Consider the following 22,390-nt stretch of genomic DNA (forward strand, 5'->3'; position numbering starts at 1 on the left):
TGTTTACAACTCAAGAAAATGAGGATTCAAATCTTCTCGAATCTTGATTAGAGGTTCAATATGTGCGTCAAGAACCCAAATTCTTAAGGGCTCATGTTCATTGTTAACATCAAGTGTATATCGGTTCCCGCACCTCAATAATTCTTCTACTTTTTCTTGAATACTTCTTCTACTTTTCTTCTTCTACTTTCTACTTCTTCTACTTTTTTGACATTGATCAATTGCTGGTAATCCTGTTCTTCTACTCGGACTATAACAGTGTATTGGTCTGCAAATTGCTCTTGCCAGAATGGCCATATGGATATTTGCTCCCCAGCCTTCTCGAGCTATACCTCCTTCATTCATATTTTCGTTAGTAACTACCTCAGAGCTATGATATATACAGTTTAGGAGATCTCCTTCGTTGTCAATAAAGAATTGGACGCGTTGAAGTTCATCTTGAGGATCTGCTCGAGGAGTGAGTATCCAGTTTCGATTTTCCCACATATATTTGACGGTGTAGAGTCGTAAAAAATAGGCGTAAAACTCATGACCAAAGAGAGCAAAGCTAATTGCGTTGAACAAACAGTTACCCAAACCATTTATATGTGGAATTGTGAAATCACTAAGTAAGAAAGCCAACTGAGGGTGTCGCTGCATATGATGTGTATCTCTTGAGGGATGATTTGGTGGAATTTGCCAGCCGCAGATCTGTTCTTGATGTTGAACAGTTTGGAAAACTTCACTAACCCAATGAAGAGTTGGGAGAAAAGCATTGAGATCTTCAGCTGCGTGATGAAAGCGTATCCATGTGAGAGCATCACGAGATCGGGTGTTCAGCTCTTCCAGAAACTGACCCAATGGCTGGGAAGATGAATGTTGATCTGGCTTGGCTAGTGTTTCAGAGAATGTCACCTCCTTACGTTGTACTTGCGTTCCTAGTGACTCTAAATGAGCTTCAGAAAGATCCATCTCAAGTAAGGAAGGGTTGTGTCGACGAGGCTCCTCGATCAAATAGACATCAAGTTCTTCTTCTACATCTTTAGGGTGTTCATATCGCACTCCACCAATGCCAGGGTAAACGTTCCGAATGTCGATAAAGAACTGTTGAAACATTCGCCGCCAATCTTTTAATGTATAGCCTTTATGATTGTATTTGAAAGGCCTGAGAATATTCTGGAAGTACACAAATTGATCGCAATACGTGGATGCGAATTCGATAAGCTCTCCTTCTTTATTTCTGTATACGCGGACACATTTGATGTGAGGTCTCATTTTCCCCCACATATTTTCGCAGTGATTTGTTGTTACTTTTACAAGGTCGGACTTATATGAATCCCCTTCCCTCGTGATTTTTACATTAAGTTTTGTAAAGCACTGTGAATGATTTACTCTTTTGTGGTTAACATTGCAATTTTTGGATATATTATTATATCCAGACCAATGATCTGTTGTCACTGTTGATCCTTCTTCAACATTATCACGGATTATTTGCTCCAGGATTTCTGCATTTCTCGTTTCTGTAATTTCCACGAAGCAGTATCCAGTGTCTTTTTCAACAGCACTAACGGCCCACAGAGAATCTCCTCTCAGTTTCCGGCCTTGATGATTTTTACGAGTATACAGATGACATTCATCCATCTCGATTTCTCCGGTGAGTTTTCGCCGCTTACCGACAGCATAATGACATATTTCTCGGAACACTTTTGTCCACTCTGAAATAACACGTGGGGTAACGTTAGTTCTTTCAAAAGCATCCATTCGTCGTGATTCGTCTCCTTGTAGCCAAATGTAAATGAGATGAAGGATCTCCGTAAATTTCAAATGGGTGTTCTCAAAAACTGTGTTGTGAAGAGGGGAGTATCGCTGTCCACATGGTGGTTTGCACTTTCGCTTGAGACGCTTACATTCTGAACAATTTCGTGATCTGCATCCTTGGTTCGAGCAGCGAAAGCCCCAACCCAATTTCAGATCTTTCTGATTTATGACCCGTAAGTGACTGTGGCACACAAAGCAGGTGAACTTCTCCCTGTACTCATCTTCTGGACGATGAACTAACTGGTATTTCTGCAGAAATTTAATTGCGAACTCTTCAGAATTGAATATGCTAAGAAAGTTGTCCTTTCTCAAGTTTACCAGTTCGGGCCATATGCCCTTGTCGTTCTTTTCTGTTGTAATCATTGGGTTTCGCCACTGCTTCATCTGTTCTTTTTTGTTTAACATAGTATGAGTTTGTTGAAAAACCAAACTGCTGCCTGAAATAAATCACCAAAAATTGGCATGCACTCTCAACAACAGGAACAAAGACAAGATTTAAACAACAGAAATTATATACTACCAGGATATTGTAAATGTAACAGTTTGTTTTAAAGTAGTTCACATAAACTTCACAATTCATGCAGTTTGTATTTAAATATTAATTTCCAGGAAATAACTAATTATTACAAAATAACCTGTAAGTTAGTTACAAATTACATCAAACATGAAGTTGAAACTTTATGTACCGGAAACATTATTTCTTTTCTGCCATCTATACGGCATCATATATAAAATGCTCCTATAGTTAATATTTTCCACTAGTTTCTTGAACTCCACATAACATAAGAGTAAAACAAATTATTTTCATATACAGTGAAGTTTGTATTAATCAAAACTTAAATAAGGCGAAAATTTATCTATATCGGAAACCTTTTAAAGTCCCAATGGTTAATTTTATTTCTTCCCAAATTTGTGCAAAACGGAAATCTGACCCAAACGTAAGAAAATGTTGAATCCAATACATTCAGTTTCATACAAGTTTTACTGTAATAATAATAATAATAAGAAGAAGAAGAAGGAGGAGGAGGAGGAGGAGGAGGAGGAAGAGAACTTTTACTCCAATATATCCAAAGCAGATGAACATGATTACTTCTGATTGATCGTCACTCGTTTTATTCACTTATAATATTTCGATCTTTTTAAGTATATTATGCTTAGGTAGTGCCATTTCCTATTTTCTACGTTTCTACTTATGTTGCTTCAGCGTGCCGCTCAGTCAATAAAATATAAAGGAGTACTTTAAATATAGTAGGCTAGTAGAAAAATATATAGTAGGCTAAGTGCCAAAAACTAAAAAGTAGAATATTCGATAAACAAGAGTTATTTGTTATATACACTACTATTTATCAATAAATCAAACAAACTATTACGATTCGGAAAGTCCTAATTACTACATACGAAAGGAAAAGGGAAACAAATTTTCATGTATCGGAGTCCACAGAAAGGTTCATATCAAAATTATGCAGGAAACCGTCGCAACGGCATCCATATTTCAAAATCAAGTATCTTCAGTTTCAAAAGTGTGATCGTCAAATTTATTTCGAATCAATGTTTCTCACAGTTTAATTTGCGATAATTGTCAATAACCGGTGTGAATCAGCTTGCTTCGCTTGTGACTTCAAATTCGAATATTTCCAGTTGCGAAATTCGAAACGTCAAAATTCCTTCAAATTCATGTATCTCGTGGTCTAATTTACTCGAATCATGAAAAACCAGTGTGAACCAGTTTGCTTCCCTGGTGACTTCAAATTCGAATATCTCGAGTTCCGAAATTCGAAACGTCAAAATTCCTTCAAATTCACGTTTCTCGTGGTCTAATTTACTAGATTCATGAAAAACCAGTGTGAACCAGTTTGCTTCCCTGGTGACTTCAAATTCGAATATCTCGAGTTCCGAAATTCGAAACGTCAAAATTCCTTCAAATTCACGTTTCTCGTGGTCTAATTTACTAGATTCATGAAAAACCAGTGTGAACCAGTTTGCTTCCCTGGTGACTTCAAATTCGAATATCTCGAGTTCCGAAATTCGAAACGTCAAAATTCCTTCAAATTCACGTTTCTCGTGGTCTAATTTACTAGATTCATGAAAAACCAGTGTGAACCAGTTTGCTTCCCTGGTGACTTCAAATTCGAATATCTCGAGTTCCGAAATTCGAATCGTCAAAATTCCTTCTGATTCATGTTTCTCGTGGTCGTAGCACTGACATTTCGTAGCACTGACAGCAGTTGGTAGACCTGATCCAGGTGTTTATTCAGGTAAAATTGTAAAGTAGGAGACTAACGAAACAGTTCTCCATTCTAAGATGAATCTCTTTGGTTCGTGTTTTCCAAAAAAAAAAAAAACACCATATATTAATCTCAATATTGCTGTGTATGAAATGTATTATTTCTTTATATACTGTATATTTACAGAAATGTAAATTCTGACCATGCATTTATCAGGAAATGCTTGAAAGTAGCTGAAAATATCAGATCTAGAACTGCCGGAAATAAGTTTGTAAATGTTTGCCTCCATTGATAGACCTTCTCCAATTCTCCTCATTCCAACATCATTTTCTTTCTGGAGAAGAGAACATCTTTCTTGTCGCACTGAGTATGTATTTAAATTGAAATTGAAACATTTTAAAAAGTTTCAACCTGGCCGGGATTCGAGCCCGGTTCCGCCAAACAGAAGTTCAATACCCTAACTACTCACGTACCGCGTCACTTCACCTTTTATCTAAACTTTTAGCTAGTTAAAATCGTTGCATGCAAGACTATACAAATACTATAATAAGAAGACGTTTCTTCTGAGTGTCACAATGCCTTACTCGAGATTTCTTTCTTTAACTCAAAAACAAGTTATATAGACCGTTGTCAATGAGCAAAATATCACGAAACGTTCTTCAAGTTGTGACTACCTCATCGTTTTCAACTTCTCCCGATTTAAATTACTACTATTCTTCCTCATCGTAACTTCTAATTTCCAAAGAGGAAAAGCCGGCAGCATTTACGCCAATCCCAAAAGTTTCAGTAATCGCGCGCTACCCTAGCCAGCTGTTTGAATTTGCTCATGTAAAATGTACAGAAAAATTTGAGCAAGAGAACAGAACCTAACCAATCTACGGGGCTTCGAACTCGTTCCTACTACTACTACTACGACGACGATGACTATTATTACTACTGCTGTTATTATTATTATCACTTTTACTATGGATCCGTATAGTAAAACTGCTAGATTATTTTAATGAAAAAAGTGTTATGAAAATTTAAAAAATCCTTGGACAAGGTTCCAACCCACGCCAAAAATTAGTTTCATCACTAGAGTGTGGCCCTAGTACGCTCGGCCACGAAAGTTTACATCAATTGGCCTTAATTTCCGCTATACATAGGACCTGACTCTTGATATCCTATCTGTACCGGCCAATAAGATCAGAGGATATCGGAAATTCTTGGAATCCGCGAAAATGCAAGCCGGCAGACAGGCTCGTAGCCAGGATTTCGTAATAGCGGGGATGCCTGATGAAATATTGAGGTTATCACACCAGGGGCTGTGTCATTCTAAACTATTTTACTGGTAAAATATTTTGGTTCGTGTAGCCAGGATTTTGTAATGAGGGGGCGTGACATGAAATATTGTGGTTACCCACAAAAGGCTCGATCAATCTCAATTACTTTACTGACAACGTACCCATATTGGTTTGTTAGGACAATAAAATGTGGATATGTTAGTAAGTATTTTAGTAACAAATTATGAAGAAATCCCGAGTAAAAGGATATAAAAAATTAAAAAAGATATAGTCTTCCGAGGTCTTTCGAATCGGTTCTTCTTGTCTTTTCTTCTTTTTCTTGTCTTCGTTTAATACCGTTAAGGATAGCAACGAGATCTCTTTCGGCAGTGAAAACATACTGTCGCGAAATGAATTACTGTTGCCGCAAAATTGAAAATTTCTTTAACAAGTGTCACTGGAACCAATGTTGCCAGGCTCATATTATTGGGGATTATTGGTATTCCTTAAGTTCTACGTGAGATTCGATCTGATCGTGATTTGTAGTCCACAGAATTAGCATGGAGCTAGACGCAATTCAGAATGCTCCGTTACAATAATATCCATTTTTAACTTGACTCCCCCTTGTTCCCCCCACAAAAACTCCTTATAAGAAAGAGTAACCAAAAGCATGCTGTAGCTTTATATTTTTAACATTGGCTCATCTTTTTCTGGTTTCTTTTTGTTTCATCTTTCCTTAATGTTTTTTTTTAATTTCTGGTCTCGAAGGGGGGTAAGGACCCCCGGACAAACCCCTTGGCTACGTGCCTGCGGCAGACATTATTTTCGCATTCTTTGAATTGCATCAACACGTGTAGAAAAAGAAAGTTCAATTTTTATCTTCCGTAACTACGAGTTTATTGTTATGAGGAATTTGTGGTAGAATGGCAAATTATGAAACTTGTATGGCAGAGACACGGGTTCGAATCCCGTTGTGCCAGCGCCGTAACTTAGATTTTTTTCTGGGGAGGGAGCAAGCATTAATACACGTATTTGCGCCCCCTAGAAAAAGTCGTTTTCCTAATTCTTGGGCCCCCTCTTCCACCCTTCTCTTAGTCTTTATGGGTCCCCGGAGGTTTGCGTGGTCGTTATTCCACTGTACACGTTCAATACAGGAATCATCAAATAAGGAGACAATATTGACAAATCTGACAATAATATACGAATATATATTATTTCTAGGGACCCTAATAGTAGAGATTTTTTACTGAAATGGGCACACCACTCATTTTTGTTTTATTTGCCTTTTGTGTGTTGTTCTGTTTTTGTAATGTAGTGAACCTGTTTAATGTTTCACTTATAATTTCATGTTCGTATCGTATATTGAGTAAGACAATTTTGTCTTAGAATGGGCCCCCCACGAACGTCGTGGAGCTTCCCTGGGGGGCTGTGGGGGTTTCAAGTTACGACCATGCGTCGTGGCAATCATTTTTTCCTAATTGGAAGATATCGTTTACCTAATTGATTTTGTAATTCTGTTATTCCTTTATTGTTATTGTTATTATTATTATTATTATTATTATTATTATTATTATTATTATTATTATTATTATTATTATTATTATTATTATTATTGCAAATACTGGGCTACATATTTTATATGCTATGATTTTTTGATTGGATTTTAAGTCTTTTTGTTGAATAATCAACACACTCCACATTAGTGGGTTTGGGGGGATATCCTGTTGATTTTCATTTTTTACTTACACGCTACACCAAGCCTGGATACATTTCACCTTTCTTTATCTACGGGAAATACCCTGAAGGTTTTGATGATCATAAGAGAGTAAGTGAATAAGTGATGAAATCAATGAACTTTGCGTATTAACAACATTTAAAATATCAGGTTGTCATGAAAATCATGACGTATTTCGGTAAAATATGACAAATGATGATTTGTGGAAATACTAGAGTTATTCGGATAATGCAATAGTTATGTCATGAATAGCTAAGATCTTGAGCGTTTTGTGTATTATTGCTCTTTGTTTAGTTTGGTTTTACAGATTTGATCAGAGATGGTGTATGTCATTGAAAACTTTACCCACGACCCACTGACCCACCACCCACCGTGACACACTCTGACCTAGCACCCACCATGAACTACTGACCCACCAAAACACATCGTCATCGACTCTGACACATGATCCACGGCCTCTTCTCTATCGACTGTAATAAAACCAGGTTGTGAAATTCTAACTAATCAGAGTTTGAATTTCTACGGTCAACCGTTCAAGCACCGCTGTGTTACAATAACGATGAATCTGACCTTTACGATATAAAATGGTAAAGTATCTGTCATGGGCAAAATTACGATGAATTTCAATTAAATTATCATGGTTTAATTATTTCCTTGTTGAATTATCGATACTTTTCAGTGGAAAAACGGATGGAATTTGAAAGTCCCAAATCATGATAAGTAGACCAACATACAGAAGCTAACATCACAAATTTATGTCTATTTTTCTCACAACTTTATGGGTTGATTGCCCTGTGCTCTAAGCGCTCTATATAATAAACAAGCTTCAGCAATTATTTTAAAGCGCATGGTAAGTATATATCGATATATGATGCGAAGCATTGTATTTTTTGTTGAGTTGATTTTGAGTTTGACGTCTCTTTCAGGAGCGAAGCTGTATGAGAAGTGGACCTACTTCATGCCGTAAATGTCGCCAACACCTAGTGGCCCACTTGCGGGTAAACGTCGATCGTCAATATACCGATGAGTCCAAGGATTGCCGCTAGTATCCCACGAGTTGAAGATATTTCGAATTTGCGTGTTGAAGTTACCACTGCGTAGCAGCGATGACTTCATTTTGGTCCGCGCTCCTTCGATTCGTCGCGGAGAATCGCGAAGGGACCAACACGAACTATCACCAGTCATGTTCATGCGGTTATTATGATATATTATTTTTTCCTGACAAATTGTTCCTACAGTGAGCTCCTGGGGTCAAGAATAACGTCTGCCTCAGCATGATGAAGTGAAAAACCTTGAGATAAGTGCGATAATTTTATGAATTTATTTGGCAACTGTCGTCGATCATTACAAAGTTAGTATGGGAGAACTATAAAATAAAGTAAATAGACACGCGTCATTTTGTTATAAAAGTACTTGGCGAACGCATTTTATCTTATTCCAAACAGTTATCGTCTCATATTCACGGTTAAAGGAGCACTCTGATTGACCAAATTAAAAAGATCTCAACGATTTTTTCCTTTCCAAGTGACGTTCCCTTCATGTCCTCCGTGGCGAAGTCGGAAGAACACCCGCCAAGTGATCATAAGATTGGTGGTTCTAGCCCTCTCCGTGGTATTTTTTGGTACTTTTTAGTGTTTTTAGACTCACCTTAATGTGAAAAAAATTACACATATGGGCAATTTAACATATTTTGGGAGAGTAATTTAGTGGTTCATTGACGTTTTGACGCAAATCAGCCACTGGTGAGCTGCTGGTGGTATAATTTTCAAAACGGAAGATTGGCCACCGCGGATCGTCGCCGGGCGGCCGCCAATTTTTGGCGAGATGTCGCTAGTTGCCTACCGGTGGTCCACCGACGCTTGCGGTATGAAGTACGGATTAACGTAAATCCAACCACATGAGTTCATGCTGGGAATCGAACTCGGCGGATCGTTTTCGATTATTTTTACAAACTAACCCACTATCTATTTACCATACGTAGAAAGTGCACCCCTCCCCATAAAGGAGAATGTTAAAAAATGCTAGGAGACGTTCTGTTCATTTTCAATAAAGAGTTAATATATTGAATTTCAGCTAAGTAAGTTTAAGGGTTTGTGAGATACTCAATTTTTTTTCGCAAATATTCGCATCCCCACTATCCCTTAGGATATTATTATAATGAACGCAATATGATAACATCCAAGTTTGGATTAAGGCAGAACTATATACTGTACCTAAGTCCATTTTGTTTGCCTACAATTACAAATATCAATATCCAAAAATGCCTCAAGTTTTCACTTACGTTTTCAAGTTTACAAATTTTCTTCACTTAGAGGTACTCATCTCAGGTAAGTAAACAGAAACAAATGAAAAAATGAAATGGAGGCCTTGAAAGTAAAACGTAGACTAATTGACCAGTGTTCAGAAGCATATTTTTAAATCACGCTTGACCCTACTCATAGGAGCTAAATACGCGGTTCTGGTAACTTGGATTTATCCGTTTCTCGCCCCGTACCAGAAATATAGCAAAAATGAAGTGTCTGTTACTGGCAATCTTCGTGACCGAAAGCACTAGCGCAATGTGCTAGTAATCAAAATTGGTTTTGATGTGGGTTCAAACCCGGTCAAAAGAGTTTTTATTTTTATATTTTATTTTTAAAATTTTCAAAACTTTTTTCAATAAAATAAGATGAAAATAATACTAAAAATGATTACGTTACGTGTGCAGTTTCGCTATACAAATCCACAGTATAAGTGGTAGTAGTAGTAGGAGGAGGAGGAGAAGAGGATTACCAGCACCGCAGGGCTTGTTTTGTTAAACCTTAACCGCCAAGATATAAATTTAACCTCAACTGCTTCTTCAATTTTCTTCCTCTTCAATTCCAACGAAGTGACAATGTTCTTTTATTACCAATATAATACACAATACATACACCAGAAGGTTTTGACAATCGCAAGCTGCAACAAATCAGAAACGTGTTTTTAGTTTCTGTGGCTAAGGTCGAGGGTGAAAAATATGCTGTTCAGAAGCTGCTGACTGCAATGTAGTGAACAGAATGGGTTGAGTTGAGTTGATTTTGAGTTTAACGAACCGTTCAGCAGCGAGGCTATATGAGACGTGGACCTACTGATTAACGTGGAATCCGAACCACATGAGCTCCCGCCGGGAATAGTGAGCAGAATAGGTCGGTGGGTCATACTGGGTCATAGTGAGTGGTGGGTCGCTGTGGGTCACATGTTATCGACCCACGACCCACTCACTCAATCAGAAAACTCGATCCATTTGACCCACTGACACACTTCAACTCTGAATTTGACACCACATAGAAAATGGAAGACCAAAAATTGCATGTTCACCATATTTTATTGTTTTACTTCAGGCAAGGGAAGAACGTGCGAATAGTGTTTGTGATTTTTACTCTCCTCAATGTTTCTGTGTTTTTATCCTGTTCTTAACCCTGCAATACGCGTTTTAGTTTTCCTTGCCGCAAAGTAGTTTCAGGTGCGAACACAAAGGGTGTCTGTGTACCTTTCTATCAACTATCATTCTGCGTGTTTAATGTCTGGTCGAACGTAAAATCGAAACGAGCTCATTGTTATTCTGCTTGAAAGTTTCATGGGCTACATCTGTAGCCCGCGCGACTATTGGTGTCTTAAATGTTCCAAAACATCGAAAGTCTTTTCATAATACTTTGAGTGTTGATCAGATGGTCAATGAGTTGGCAAAATGCCAGTTCGGATTAGCTATGTTTTCCAGATTGTGATAGTAATGGTGAAGAATATTTTAAAACGGAAGATCTGCATTTTTCGGATACAGAAGCAGCGAAAATTCAGATGTTACTGAGAATTCCGGGTGGCAGGAATCACTGATACCTGTTGATAATCGTGGTTGTAAAGACAGTTGTAAAGAAATTATTATGTCGCAAAAGACAATTTCAGATGAATAATAAAAACTCCTTCTCGTAATATTTGTACTCGTGCTCATAATAATTTGCTTCGTTTTCCTGGACCTAAAGGTGAGACCATGTCCGCATTGTTCTAAGTTGAATGTCTAGAATTGTTTTTCGATGCAAACATTTTCAGACTTATAGTTGATTGTAGCAATATTTGCATTGACAGTGTCAGAAAGAGATTTGTACATGACCGTGATGCAAAGCTTACAGTCGAGACTGAAATATGTGCCCTTCTTGGCATTTTGATACTTTTGATGAGTGCTCAATGCTTGAAGGAAAGTGTGCATTAACCACTCAATCACTTGTGTGCAGAACATGCTTCGAGGAACTAGAATAGGAAAACAGAAAAAAAAATATATGAAAGTAAATAACATATGTATAATTATGCAAAATCGTAATTAAACTTTTGAGAGCAAGAAATCTTTAAAACATATTTCACTGAAAAGATGTATGTTTTGTCGATAATACGTTTATCTGTAAGCTTTGTAAAATTTTTGTAAAATAATGCGTATTTTTAAACAAGTTCGACATATATGTTTACGATGAAGTAAAGTTGGAAATGCACCAGATTAGTGCATTTATTGCTAAATACAAATAACTTTTACAGTCCTATTCGTGTATTACTTTTGAAAAATGAATGGCGTTGATCTTCTTTGTATACACATAGCTTTCAAAATAAAAATATTACTCAAATTGGGTATAATACCCTTAAAACAGTGTATAAGTACATTTCTCTACAAGAAAGATAAAAATATTAACAAACTAGCCAATATAATAAAATATAAAACAAATGGGCTACAGTGGTAGCCCGCGCGACTATCCATGTCACAAAAATCCGCGCGCCTGTTGCAGGGTTAAAGAGTTAGTCGGAAAATTGTAAAAGTGATTAAAACGCGCAAAATAGGAAACAAGGTACTGAGGAAGTTTCATTAAATTGGTTAACTTTAATAGAATAATCCAGTGCCATGAAACACCAGATTCCAATCAATATAAGTATCTGTCCAATGCCGTGCCGTGAAAAATCAGGGCCCGAGGCGAGATCATAGGGCAGCGCCTCGAACATATGAGTTGTCATTTTTAAGTTGGCTTCTCTGGTCTATTCTTTCTGCATATTACTTTACTATTTTATCATGACTGAAATCAAAATGTTTAAGCATTATTACGCTGGACTCGTAAAAGTGTGTAGTTACTAAACTTACTCCTGCACCATTTTTTACTTCTGTCAGAAAAGTGATGACTTAGAGTAGTGGCTTAAGCGTTAGTTTCGTAATGTTGGTAACACGAGTTCGATTCCGACTGTGGAAATTCAGTAATTTTTTACAATCTACAAAACGGATACTTCTGATGTATACTAACATGAAAACTATTCAATTTATCTAGGTCTAACAGGTGAGACAACCTCCTTCATAGGTGAAATGCCAACACAAAATTACGTCATCCGTATCAACTCATTCGTAACCGCCTCAAAAGTAACGTGTTTGAACAATAATTGGTAAATACAAAAGCGCTAAACACGTCCTTACTGCTGTAGTATGGGCCAAAAATGAGTTCCAAGGAATTGTTTGTAGCTGTGCACAAATTGCAAATAGTGATCGAACTTCCAACGCTAGTCACGGGAATGATCCTATTTAAGATGTCACCTCACCTTTCTACCTAGAAGAATGGCGAAACAAAATGCATTACTGTTATCAGCTAACAAATATTTATATTCCATTTCTTGTTGTCATAAAATGATAATTCTATCTGTAAATCCATAAACGTAATACTATTATTTCGTTCATGTGTAAACCTAAGAAACATCTGACATACTGTATATCTTTTCTGTTCCTATGAATACCTTCGACTATGTTACTTTTTCTTTCCTTCTGTGGTAATAATAATAATAATAATAATAATAATAATAATAATAATAATAATAATAATAATAATAATAATAATAATAATAATAATAAATGAATGAATGAAATAATTACAACACCAGTTACGTAAACATTATCTTTCCATTCAGAAAAATTAATAATTGCCACGACGGGATTTGAACCCACGTAGCTGCAATAGGTATTTCCTGCTTTCACATTTTTTTAAACAAATACCCCAACCTTAGTATTGTTCGCCACTGACACCTCATATCCTTTCGACGTATTCCATACACTACAGGGACACGAACACAGAAATACTGAGGACACTTAAAATTCCGACCTTGCTCTTCAGAGGAATTCGAACCCTAGTGTATTGCGCCTCATGATCAGCAGCCTCATGATCATGTGATCTCAATTTGCCGCAAATTCCTCATATGAACATAAGAAAATAAACCAGTAGGTATGGAACATAAACATAGAACTGTCTATTTTTACACTTGTTGATACAATTTAAAGAATGTGAAAATAATTTCTGTCGTCTTTTCTTCTTTGGAAATTACAAGTATGGTAAAGACGAAATGTAATGTAAATCGGGACCATCCCTGCAACCGATGACCAGCGCTTTAACTTAGATTTTTTTGGGGTGGCAAGCATTAATAACCTTATTTGGGCCCCCTAGAAAAAGTTGTTCTAATTCTTGGGCCACCTCTTTCCAACTTTCTCTTAATCTTTATGGGCTCCCGGAGTCTGTGGACCCTCTCGCACGGGAAGGTCTGCTTTTCCGTTAGTTACTCCCTGGGCCCATTCCATACATGACAAAATTATTAAGGGAACAATATTGACAAATCTCAAAGATACACGAATAAATATTATTTCTAGAGTCCCTAATAGTAAACATTTTTGCTGAAATGGTTTCACGACTCATTTTTGTTCTGTTCACTTTTTGTGTGCTATTTTGTTTATGTAATGTAGCGACTCAATTTGATGCTTCATTTCTAATTTCATGTTCCTATCGTATATAGAGTAAGAAAATTTTGTCTCAAAATGGGCTCCTTCGTAGGGCAGGGAGCTTTTCTGGGGGGCAATTGCTCCCTGCAACCCAAAATTTATGGCTCTGCCGATGGTGTAGCCTTAACTTGAAAAACGTTTCGTGATATTTTCATCATTGAGGAACGTCTATATATTTTTTTTTTTTGAGTTAAACAAGGAAATCTCGAGTAAAACATTAAGACACTTACACAAGTTGCTTATATTTTCTTGTTTATATTTTTATTTATGTTGTGTTTATATTTGTTTGTTTTTGTTATATTTGAGTATCTTGTTTATATTTTTCCATGAAAAGACTTTAACTAGGTATTAATTTGGGGAAGAGTAAATGGCGCGGTGGGTGAGTGGTTAGCGCATTGAACTTTAATTTGGTGGACCCGGGTTCGAAACCCGGCCAGGCTGAACCTTTTTCAAGTGTTTCTGTTTCAATTTCAATGCATACTCACAAGTAAACCTTACGTTTGGGTGAATCGAGTTGCTGACTGAGACACATATGAGAAAGTAGTACTAAATGTGGTCAGTATTTCAGTGAAGTTGTAGGTGCGAAGCTCCAGGGGTTTAGGAGATACAGCTACCAGAACATCACATGGAAGTACAGAATAGTCTTCATACAGTTGGAGGTAAAAGCTCTGTAAGACCTCTTGTAACGACAAAAGGTGAATAACAAATATATGGGTACATATTAGGACTAGGGGGAAGTCATATAGTAAGGGTATACCTGACGGCGACCATTTTGAAATCCGCCATTTTGAATTAAGGTTAAGTTTTTAAAATAGGAATAGGGTCATGTGATACATGATTTAAGGTGCAAATTTAATCAGAAGAAGAATTGTGACGTTAATTTTGATTTATGCGCAATTGGTAAAAAATTACAGGGAAATTAAATATTGTTGCAGCATATGTATTAGTCCTTTACCCCACCTTGTAAATTTTGTGTTAATGATAATAATTAAATAAAAATCATGTGAATAAATAATAGGTCTATGGAAAGAGTTGCCTTGATGGCGGCCATGTTCAAACCCGACATTTTGAATCAGACAAAAGTTTTAAACAAAACGCATAACAGTGACACCTTATTAGTAGCAAATTTTACCATAAATCCAACGGTATAACTATTTTTGCTTTATCATTAACCAGCACAAAATTAAATGGGAATAGATAATGCAATAGATGACTTCGGGCTAGAAGTTAATCAGAAATACGATTGTGGCGTTGCAGTGTTAGTGTTTTGATGCTGTACTTGCACGCCATTTCGTTGTTTTTCTTGTTTCCGGTTCACATCTATTTCTCGCTCGCTATTTAAAACTTTTGTCTGATTCAAAATGTCGGATTTGAACAGGGCCGCCATCAAGGCAACTCTTACCATAGACCTAATATTTATCCACCTGATTTTTATTTAATTATTATCATTAACACAAAATTTACAAGGTGGGGTAAAGGACTAATACATATGCTGCAACAATATTTAATTTCCCTGTAATTTTTTACCAATTGCGCATAAATCAAAATTAACGTCACAATTCTTCTTCTGATTAAATTTGCGCCTTAAATCATGTATCACATGACCCTATTCCTATTTTAAAAACTTAACCTTAATTCAAAATGGCGGATTTCAAAATGGTCACCGTCAGGTATACCCTTACTATATGACTTCCCCCTAGTCCTAATATGTACCCATATATTTGTTATTCACCTTTTGTCGTTACAAGAGGTCTTACAGAGCTTTTACCTCCAACTGTATGAAGACTATTCTGTACTTCCATGTGATGTTCTGGTAGCTGTATCTCCTAAACCCCTGGAGCTTCGCACCTACAACTTCACTGAAATACTGACCACATTTAGTACTACTTTCTCATATGTGTCTCAGTCAGCAACTCGATTCACCCAAACGTAAGGTTTACTTGTCAGTGTGACAAGCAAGATCTTCTCTCCTCCAGAAAGAAAAAGATGTTGGACTGAGGAGAATTGGAGGTCTCTCAATAGAGGCAATCATTTACAAACTTATTTCCAGAAGTTGGTTTAGATTTGGTATTTTCAACTACTTTCAAGCATTTTCTGATTCATATGTGATCAGTGTTTTTATTTCTTTGAATATACAGTATATAATGAAAAAATACTTTACATATACAGCAATATTGAGATTAACATATGATGTTCATTGGATAACACGCTCTGAACCAGAGAAATTGATCTCAGAATGGAGAAATGTTTCGTGCGTCATCTACTCACAATTTTACTTTCATACAGACTTGACTCAGTGCTACCAACTGCTGTCAGTGCCGATAAAAGTTACGTGTAAGTTAGGTTGCATCTGTCTAGGTGTTCTCACAACTGCAAAAGACCCCAAGTATTGGAATTAGACCACTCAGTGGGGAGATAGTTTTGTTACTGGGTGTACATGTAGATCCGGAAATATATCACGAAATTGTTCTTTAGTGTTGTCGTAGGTAGGGATGGCCGGAAACAGATCTTGTGGAACCGATTTTCGGCTCTGAACGGATCCTGTTCTAGAAGATCCGGTTACCGAACCGGGTTCTCAGATCCAGGTCTGGAATCGGATTTTCGGATCCAGACCTGGAACCGGTTCCTAAGATCCGGTTCTGTACCGTGTTTTGCATCCAGTGAGAAACCGGTTCCAGAACAGGTTATGAAAACCGGATCTCCAAGAACCGGAACTTTCTGGGCATCCTTAACGTAAGTTGCTTCAGAAGTACAGTTCGACTATAAACACAACGCTGTGCTATTGAGAACGTCATTATTATTCACAAGGAACATGTCACACCATCCTACACGTTCTGTAATGAAAATGGCCATATGCTCTGCGCGCAACAATGATTATTTCATACTGCACTCTGATACTACTTATCTCACGTTAGCTAATTACGTATTCAACACGTACACAAACATCAATTAACTTTCAGAAATTGTTATGACATGGGTGCTTAATGTCAGTATGCTAATTGCAAATGATGTGCGAAATGAAGCGATCACCTGTTCTTTCAAATGCTTCTGTTTGTATGTAGCACATTAGGGAAAATCCTATTTCGTAAAAATAGCATTTACATACTTACAAAATATGACTGTCCCCTCTCAAAAATTGAACCCTCTCGAAAAAAGCTCGTATTAATTAAATGTCGACTAAAAGCAGGAAATTAGTGTTACTATTCATTTCAAAATCTGTTTTTGTCCCGAATTCTGTCGAGGAATTTAAAGCTTAAAAGATTTAAAACGATAATCGTGCCTGCTGTTCTGTATAGTTGCGAAACATGGTCGCTTACTCTGAAGAGAGAACGTAGACTGAAAGTATTTGAGAACAAGATCCTGAGACAAATATTCGGACACAAGAGGAACGGGAATAGGGAATACTGGAAACTTCATAACGAGAAACTACATGATTTATAACGTTCACCGAACTTTGTTAGGATCATCGAATCTAGGAGACATAGGTAGACAGGTTATGTAGAAAGAATGGATAAAGTAAGAAGGCTTTCAACTGAATTTAATTGGAAATCCAATCGGAAAACCACCACTAGGAAGACCTAGGCGCAAATGGGAAGACAATATTAAGATGAATCTCGCAGATGTAGGAATATAAAGTAGAAATTGGATCCAGTTGGCTAATTATAGAAGTCATTGGAAAGATTTTGAGAACGCGACATTAAACCTCCGGGTTCCATATGTCAAATAATTATGTATCAGCTTTCTCTGCCTTAGTATTGTAGTTACGGGACTGCAATTGTCTCTGAACAGTGGTTACCGATGAAGTGCTAAGCGTATTCGAGCACACACTAAGCTTTCTCTGTTGTTGATGCCGCCATTTTGCGCACAGCCGTTAGTGGCCAATTTGTGAATGGTGAGTTCTTCAGTACTATGAAACTGTACTTGGAGAGTTTACGTTTTATGTTACATATGTAATGCTACAATAAATTCATTAAAGTCAGAGTTTCCTATTGTTCATCCATAGTCCTAAGTAAACAGTATATTTTGGTCAATTGACTATCTTCTTTGTTATTGTTCAATATATGAGAATCTTGGGGGAAGACAATGGTATGTCCGAGTAAATTGAAAAACAAAGTTCAACTTATCTAAGTAATGCAATGCAATGGCACATACCAAACAAGCTTCTCCTCACATATGCAGGTACAGTTAGGAAATTAAACTACGTACATTAGTATTCTGTGCTCCGATCCCAATTCATATCATCTAATAACTCAATTTTACGGCAAAGGGCGCTTACCATTGCTATCTTCCGAGTCGATCATATGTCTAAAAAAGAGTCGTATTTAATTCTGTTATGATAAACGTTCGATTTATTTCCATATTTTTTAACTTATTGTAGATTTTTTTTGTCTGTGACACTAGTTTAATTAAATTTAAGACTAATTGTATCGGGGCGGACATTAATCATTGATCAGGTAATGGCGATTGCTTTGAAACAAATGCAGAATATGATAATTAAATCTGCCACATCTGTAGTTTGGTGTGGAGAAGAAACAAACCTCTAAATCAAAAGTTTAAGAAAAACTCAAGTTCTTAATATAAACTGTGTTTGTGTGTTTAACGTCCCGTTCAGCAGCGAGGCTATATGAACTATGCCGAAGATAATTGACTTATATCATGACGAAAGAAATGCGAAAGACGTTTTGAAATGAAGAAAAGTAACATATAACTTTCCAAACGGAGGCAAAGAAAGCTAACATAATCACACTAAAGACGAATCGTAAGCGTAGTGATCGTGGTTTAGTGGTCAAGGCGCTCGACCAGTAATATGCGGTTTCTTGGAGCAAATCTCCGTCTGGGTGGTATTTTTTCTTACTTACTTTAGAATTTTTGGAGGCGATGACACACGTTTTATTATCTTTAGATATTTAATACTCAAATGTTTCAATACTTGAACTATCAAATGTTCAGGAATAATAATAAACTAATAATAATTGAAGTGGTCATTGTAGAAAGCGCACATGTAACATTTTGGCGGAAATTGTTTTAACACTAGATTCATTATCTACATAGGTATACTCATTATTTGTCAAAAAGAGATCTCAGGTATCGCCTTCTGAATGTAGTTATTTTGAATAGTAAAAACTGGGTTCAGTGGAACAGGGGCAAATGTGTAGCACATGTGCCCTTTTTGCAGTGAACCCAGTTTCTAACACATACTACTACTGAAGGAAACTCTTATGATGAACGCGCTGTAGACAGTAATTTATTACACTTTTCCCGCTAAAATGAGTATGTGATTAGATGCCTAGTACGAAACAGTACATCGTAATAGTTATATCGTTCGTTCGTTGTGGATGTTGCCGCTCTGTTGAACATGTTCATCTTGTGTTATGACTAGTAGTGCTTACTTTGCCATGTCTGGAAGAAGCAATGATGAATCTCTGCAGACCAAGAAACGAAAAGGAATTTAGAATACTGAGAAGTACTAGAGAAATGCCATGAAACAAGGTAAAAGGACTGGAACATACATAATATTCTGGCAAGTATATTCCAACTGTAAGAACAAGTGATGATTGACAATGTAGATTAATGTGTTGTTCAAAAATTACCAAAACTGAGTGATGCAGTATACTTGCATATTTCCTTTCATTAGAAATCAAAGATTCCCAGGATATCTACCTCCAAAATCGGATATATTCCATAGATTGCAGCAGTGGCCGAGAATCATGAAGGTGTACAGTAACGCATGAATGACGACAGTGGAGATGAAGCTGAATGAAGAAACAGACTGATACCCAAAATAATATTATGAATCAAACGAGTTTTGTTTATTTCATTCGTTGTGTTTTTCGAGTATGTTCCTTTGACTTTCTTCATGTGGTTTTATTATCGTATTTACTCAATCCACTTGGAATGTTTTTTACTGCAAATTATGTGAGTAATAAACCCATGTGAAACAAAAAAACGCGCGTTATTATTAATAATAACCTACAGTTTTGTTAGTCTTACAATAACTTAGATTGGTCATTGTATTGGAGAGTAATCTTTAAAGGCGATTCTACGTTAAAGATTTTTAGAATACCTTCTTTCTTGCCTTAGGTTGCATTAAGTTAGTCTTTATTTATTTCTCAAAGCAATTCGTGCAACAGTATGTTGCTCATACTCTTCGTAGATCATATAATATTTGTAGGTTACTAACTAATAATAGTTTGTTTTTTCATTCTCAGTTCAGTCAGTGCAGAAAGGGCACATGTGGAAAATTTCAAGCTTATCTATTAGAAACATGAACAACAATCGAGAATTATTTTTTCACACAAAATAATAGCTTACCTTCACTATCAAACCACGTGCCTTGCCATTTTGGTAACAGCATACACGCACGAACTAAACTTTTTTTTTTTTGGCCCTTCTCTCGAAATTATGGTCTTGTAAGATGCGCCCTTTCTGCAATGACCGATTCAATTATTATTTTCTCGTAGAAAATTAAAAGCTAGGAGCTAATTATCGCTCAGGTCATACCATTACAAGCAGAAACGTGACATTTCGCAAGAATATTTCGGTTTTCTTGAATGTTGCCCACGAGAAGAGGAATTTCCTATTTCATTTCTAAAACAAACAAAATAACATGAGAATTAACGTTATACATTCGATACGGGGCAAGACTAACTCAAATTATCGTCTCGATTCTCGAAACAGTGTATTTCCATTCTCTAAGTAACAATTGCTCTGTAGACTGAATCTTATAGGCTATCTTGTTAGTTTGTATTTCAGAGCTCATTGAATTATGGTCTGTGTAGGTATTTTTGTAGCAAAGCTTTTATAATTACCTCTGTATATCCTAAAAATTAGTTTATTACATGCATTACTGTTGAGTGATATTCACTTATTTTTACTACAGTTATTTTCCTTAAAACATACAGTAGAATACTTTCTATACTATTACTACTAAACATTTAAGACCTAAATATTACGTCCTATTAAAATGCAAATTAGCATACTGAAGTTAAGAAAAATGAAAATAAGAAAAAATTCATGAAGTTAAGAAAAATGAAAAATGAAAATAATAAAATGAAAATAATTCAGTAGAAAGGTCAGTCATCTTAAATCCAGTAACGGGAACTGAAGACATCTGAGCCTTCGTTTTGTGAAGGCAGGAACTTGCGACGTGTGTAAGAGACAGGTAAATTAAGCACGTGGGTGGGTGACCTTGATACAACACAGTAGCACCACCCCGTACGACAATTTTTGAGGGAATATGTTTCCTTAAACACATTTGAACAATACGATTGCCATTGTAAAAAGGAAAAGGGAGGGTATTCGACCCCATTTTTTCATTTATGGACATGATCTTTCCAAAGGGGCAAAGCACAGCACTGGGTTCGTTGTTACTAATTTCCATCGGGAGATCCAAAATGCGTACACGAGTGTACTGTATACTAGCATTTGAAATTTTGACCTGACTTACTGTTCCATTTTCATGTCGAAAATCCAGTGATTGCGGGTGTAGCCGTAAAAATGTGACACTCTCTTGCGATTTAAATTTTAAATATAGGCTATAATCATCATTGTGAAGTTGAATAGCTTCAAGATCGTGTATTGATAACTGTAACTCGCTAATTAACGAAGTCGGGATGAGCGCGACCGAAGGCCTGATATTCCTTATCGTCTTGTCAAATGCAAGCCGCACAGTATTTTCCGTAGGTTATTCATGGCTGAAAAACAACACGAGGAACTATATTCAACAAACTGCTTGTCACTGGTATGTACTGTTAGTTTACACTGGTACACTGTATTTCCTGCTACTGAGAACACACAACTGAAGTACAGCAAACTAATTACTCAAACAACGTCAAACGAACGTAGAAAGCTCGTTAAGATCCGAGGCACACCACAGCGATGTTCACTACACCACTGCTCACGGTAAACTCGAACCACGATCATCATGCGGTAAATGAGACGTCTTTAGTGTGGTTACGTTAGGTTTCTTTACCTCCGCTTGCAAAGTTGTATGTTACTTTTCTTCATTTCAAAACGTCTTTCGTATTTCTTTTATCATGATATAAGTCAATTATCTTCGGCATAGTTCATATAGCCTCGCTGCTGAACGGGACGTTAAACACACAAACACAGTTTATATTTTTAACTTGAGTTGTTCTTAAACCTTTGGTTTAGAAGTTTGTTTCTTCTTCACACCAAACTAGAGATATGACAGATTGAATTCTCATATTCTGTATTTGTTTCAAAGCAGTCGCAATTACCTGATCAATGATTTATGTCCGCCACGATACAATATGCAAAAAAAAAATTATGAAAAATCATTGCATTTATTATTTTATTCTAATGTTAGATCTTGTTTTCATCTTACTAGATTGGAAACACGTTTCGTATGTTTGAATACTTACCTTATAAACTTTAAGTATTCTGTTTAATCTCAAAACTGAATACCATGGCGCATCCAAATGTACGGCATACAATACAGCTTCAATTGGTAGTACACAAAGTATGTCCAAAACAAATTCATATTCAGATAGTCTTACTTTCAAAATGCTACGGATATCAGCAATAAGTTCTACAAAAGAAAGTTAAACCA

General features: G+C 36.5%; 1 protein-coding gene across 1 annotated transcript in view; it reads right to left on the reverse strand.

The window, feature by feature from the left end:
* Nucleotides 1-22,390, reverse strand: part of LOC145673364 (uncharacterized) — a 779,808-nt gene that overhangs the window by 410,604 nt on the left and 346,814 nt on the right. The window contains exon 11 of the mRNA XM_081743004.1: nt 22,203-22,369. Coding sequence (XP_081599130.1) covers nt 22,203-22,369 — 167 coding nt within the window. The remainder of the gene's footprint in view (nt 1-22,202; nt 22,370-22,390) is intronic.

The sequence above is a fragment of the Thermobia domestica genome, chromosome 16 (assembly GCF_964235325.1).
Source record: "Thermobia domestica chromosome 16, izTheDome1.hap1.1, whole genome shotgun sequence".
NCBI classification, from domain to species: Eukaryota; Metazoa; Arthropoda; class Insecta; order Zygentoma; family Lepismatidae; genus Thermobia; species Thermobia domestica.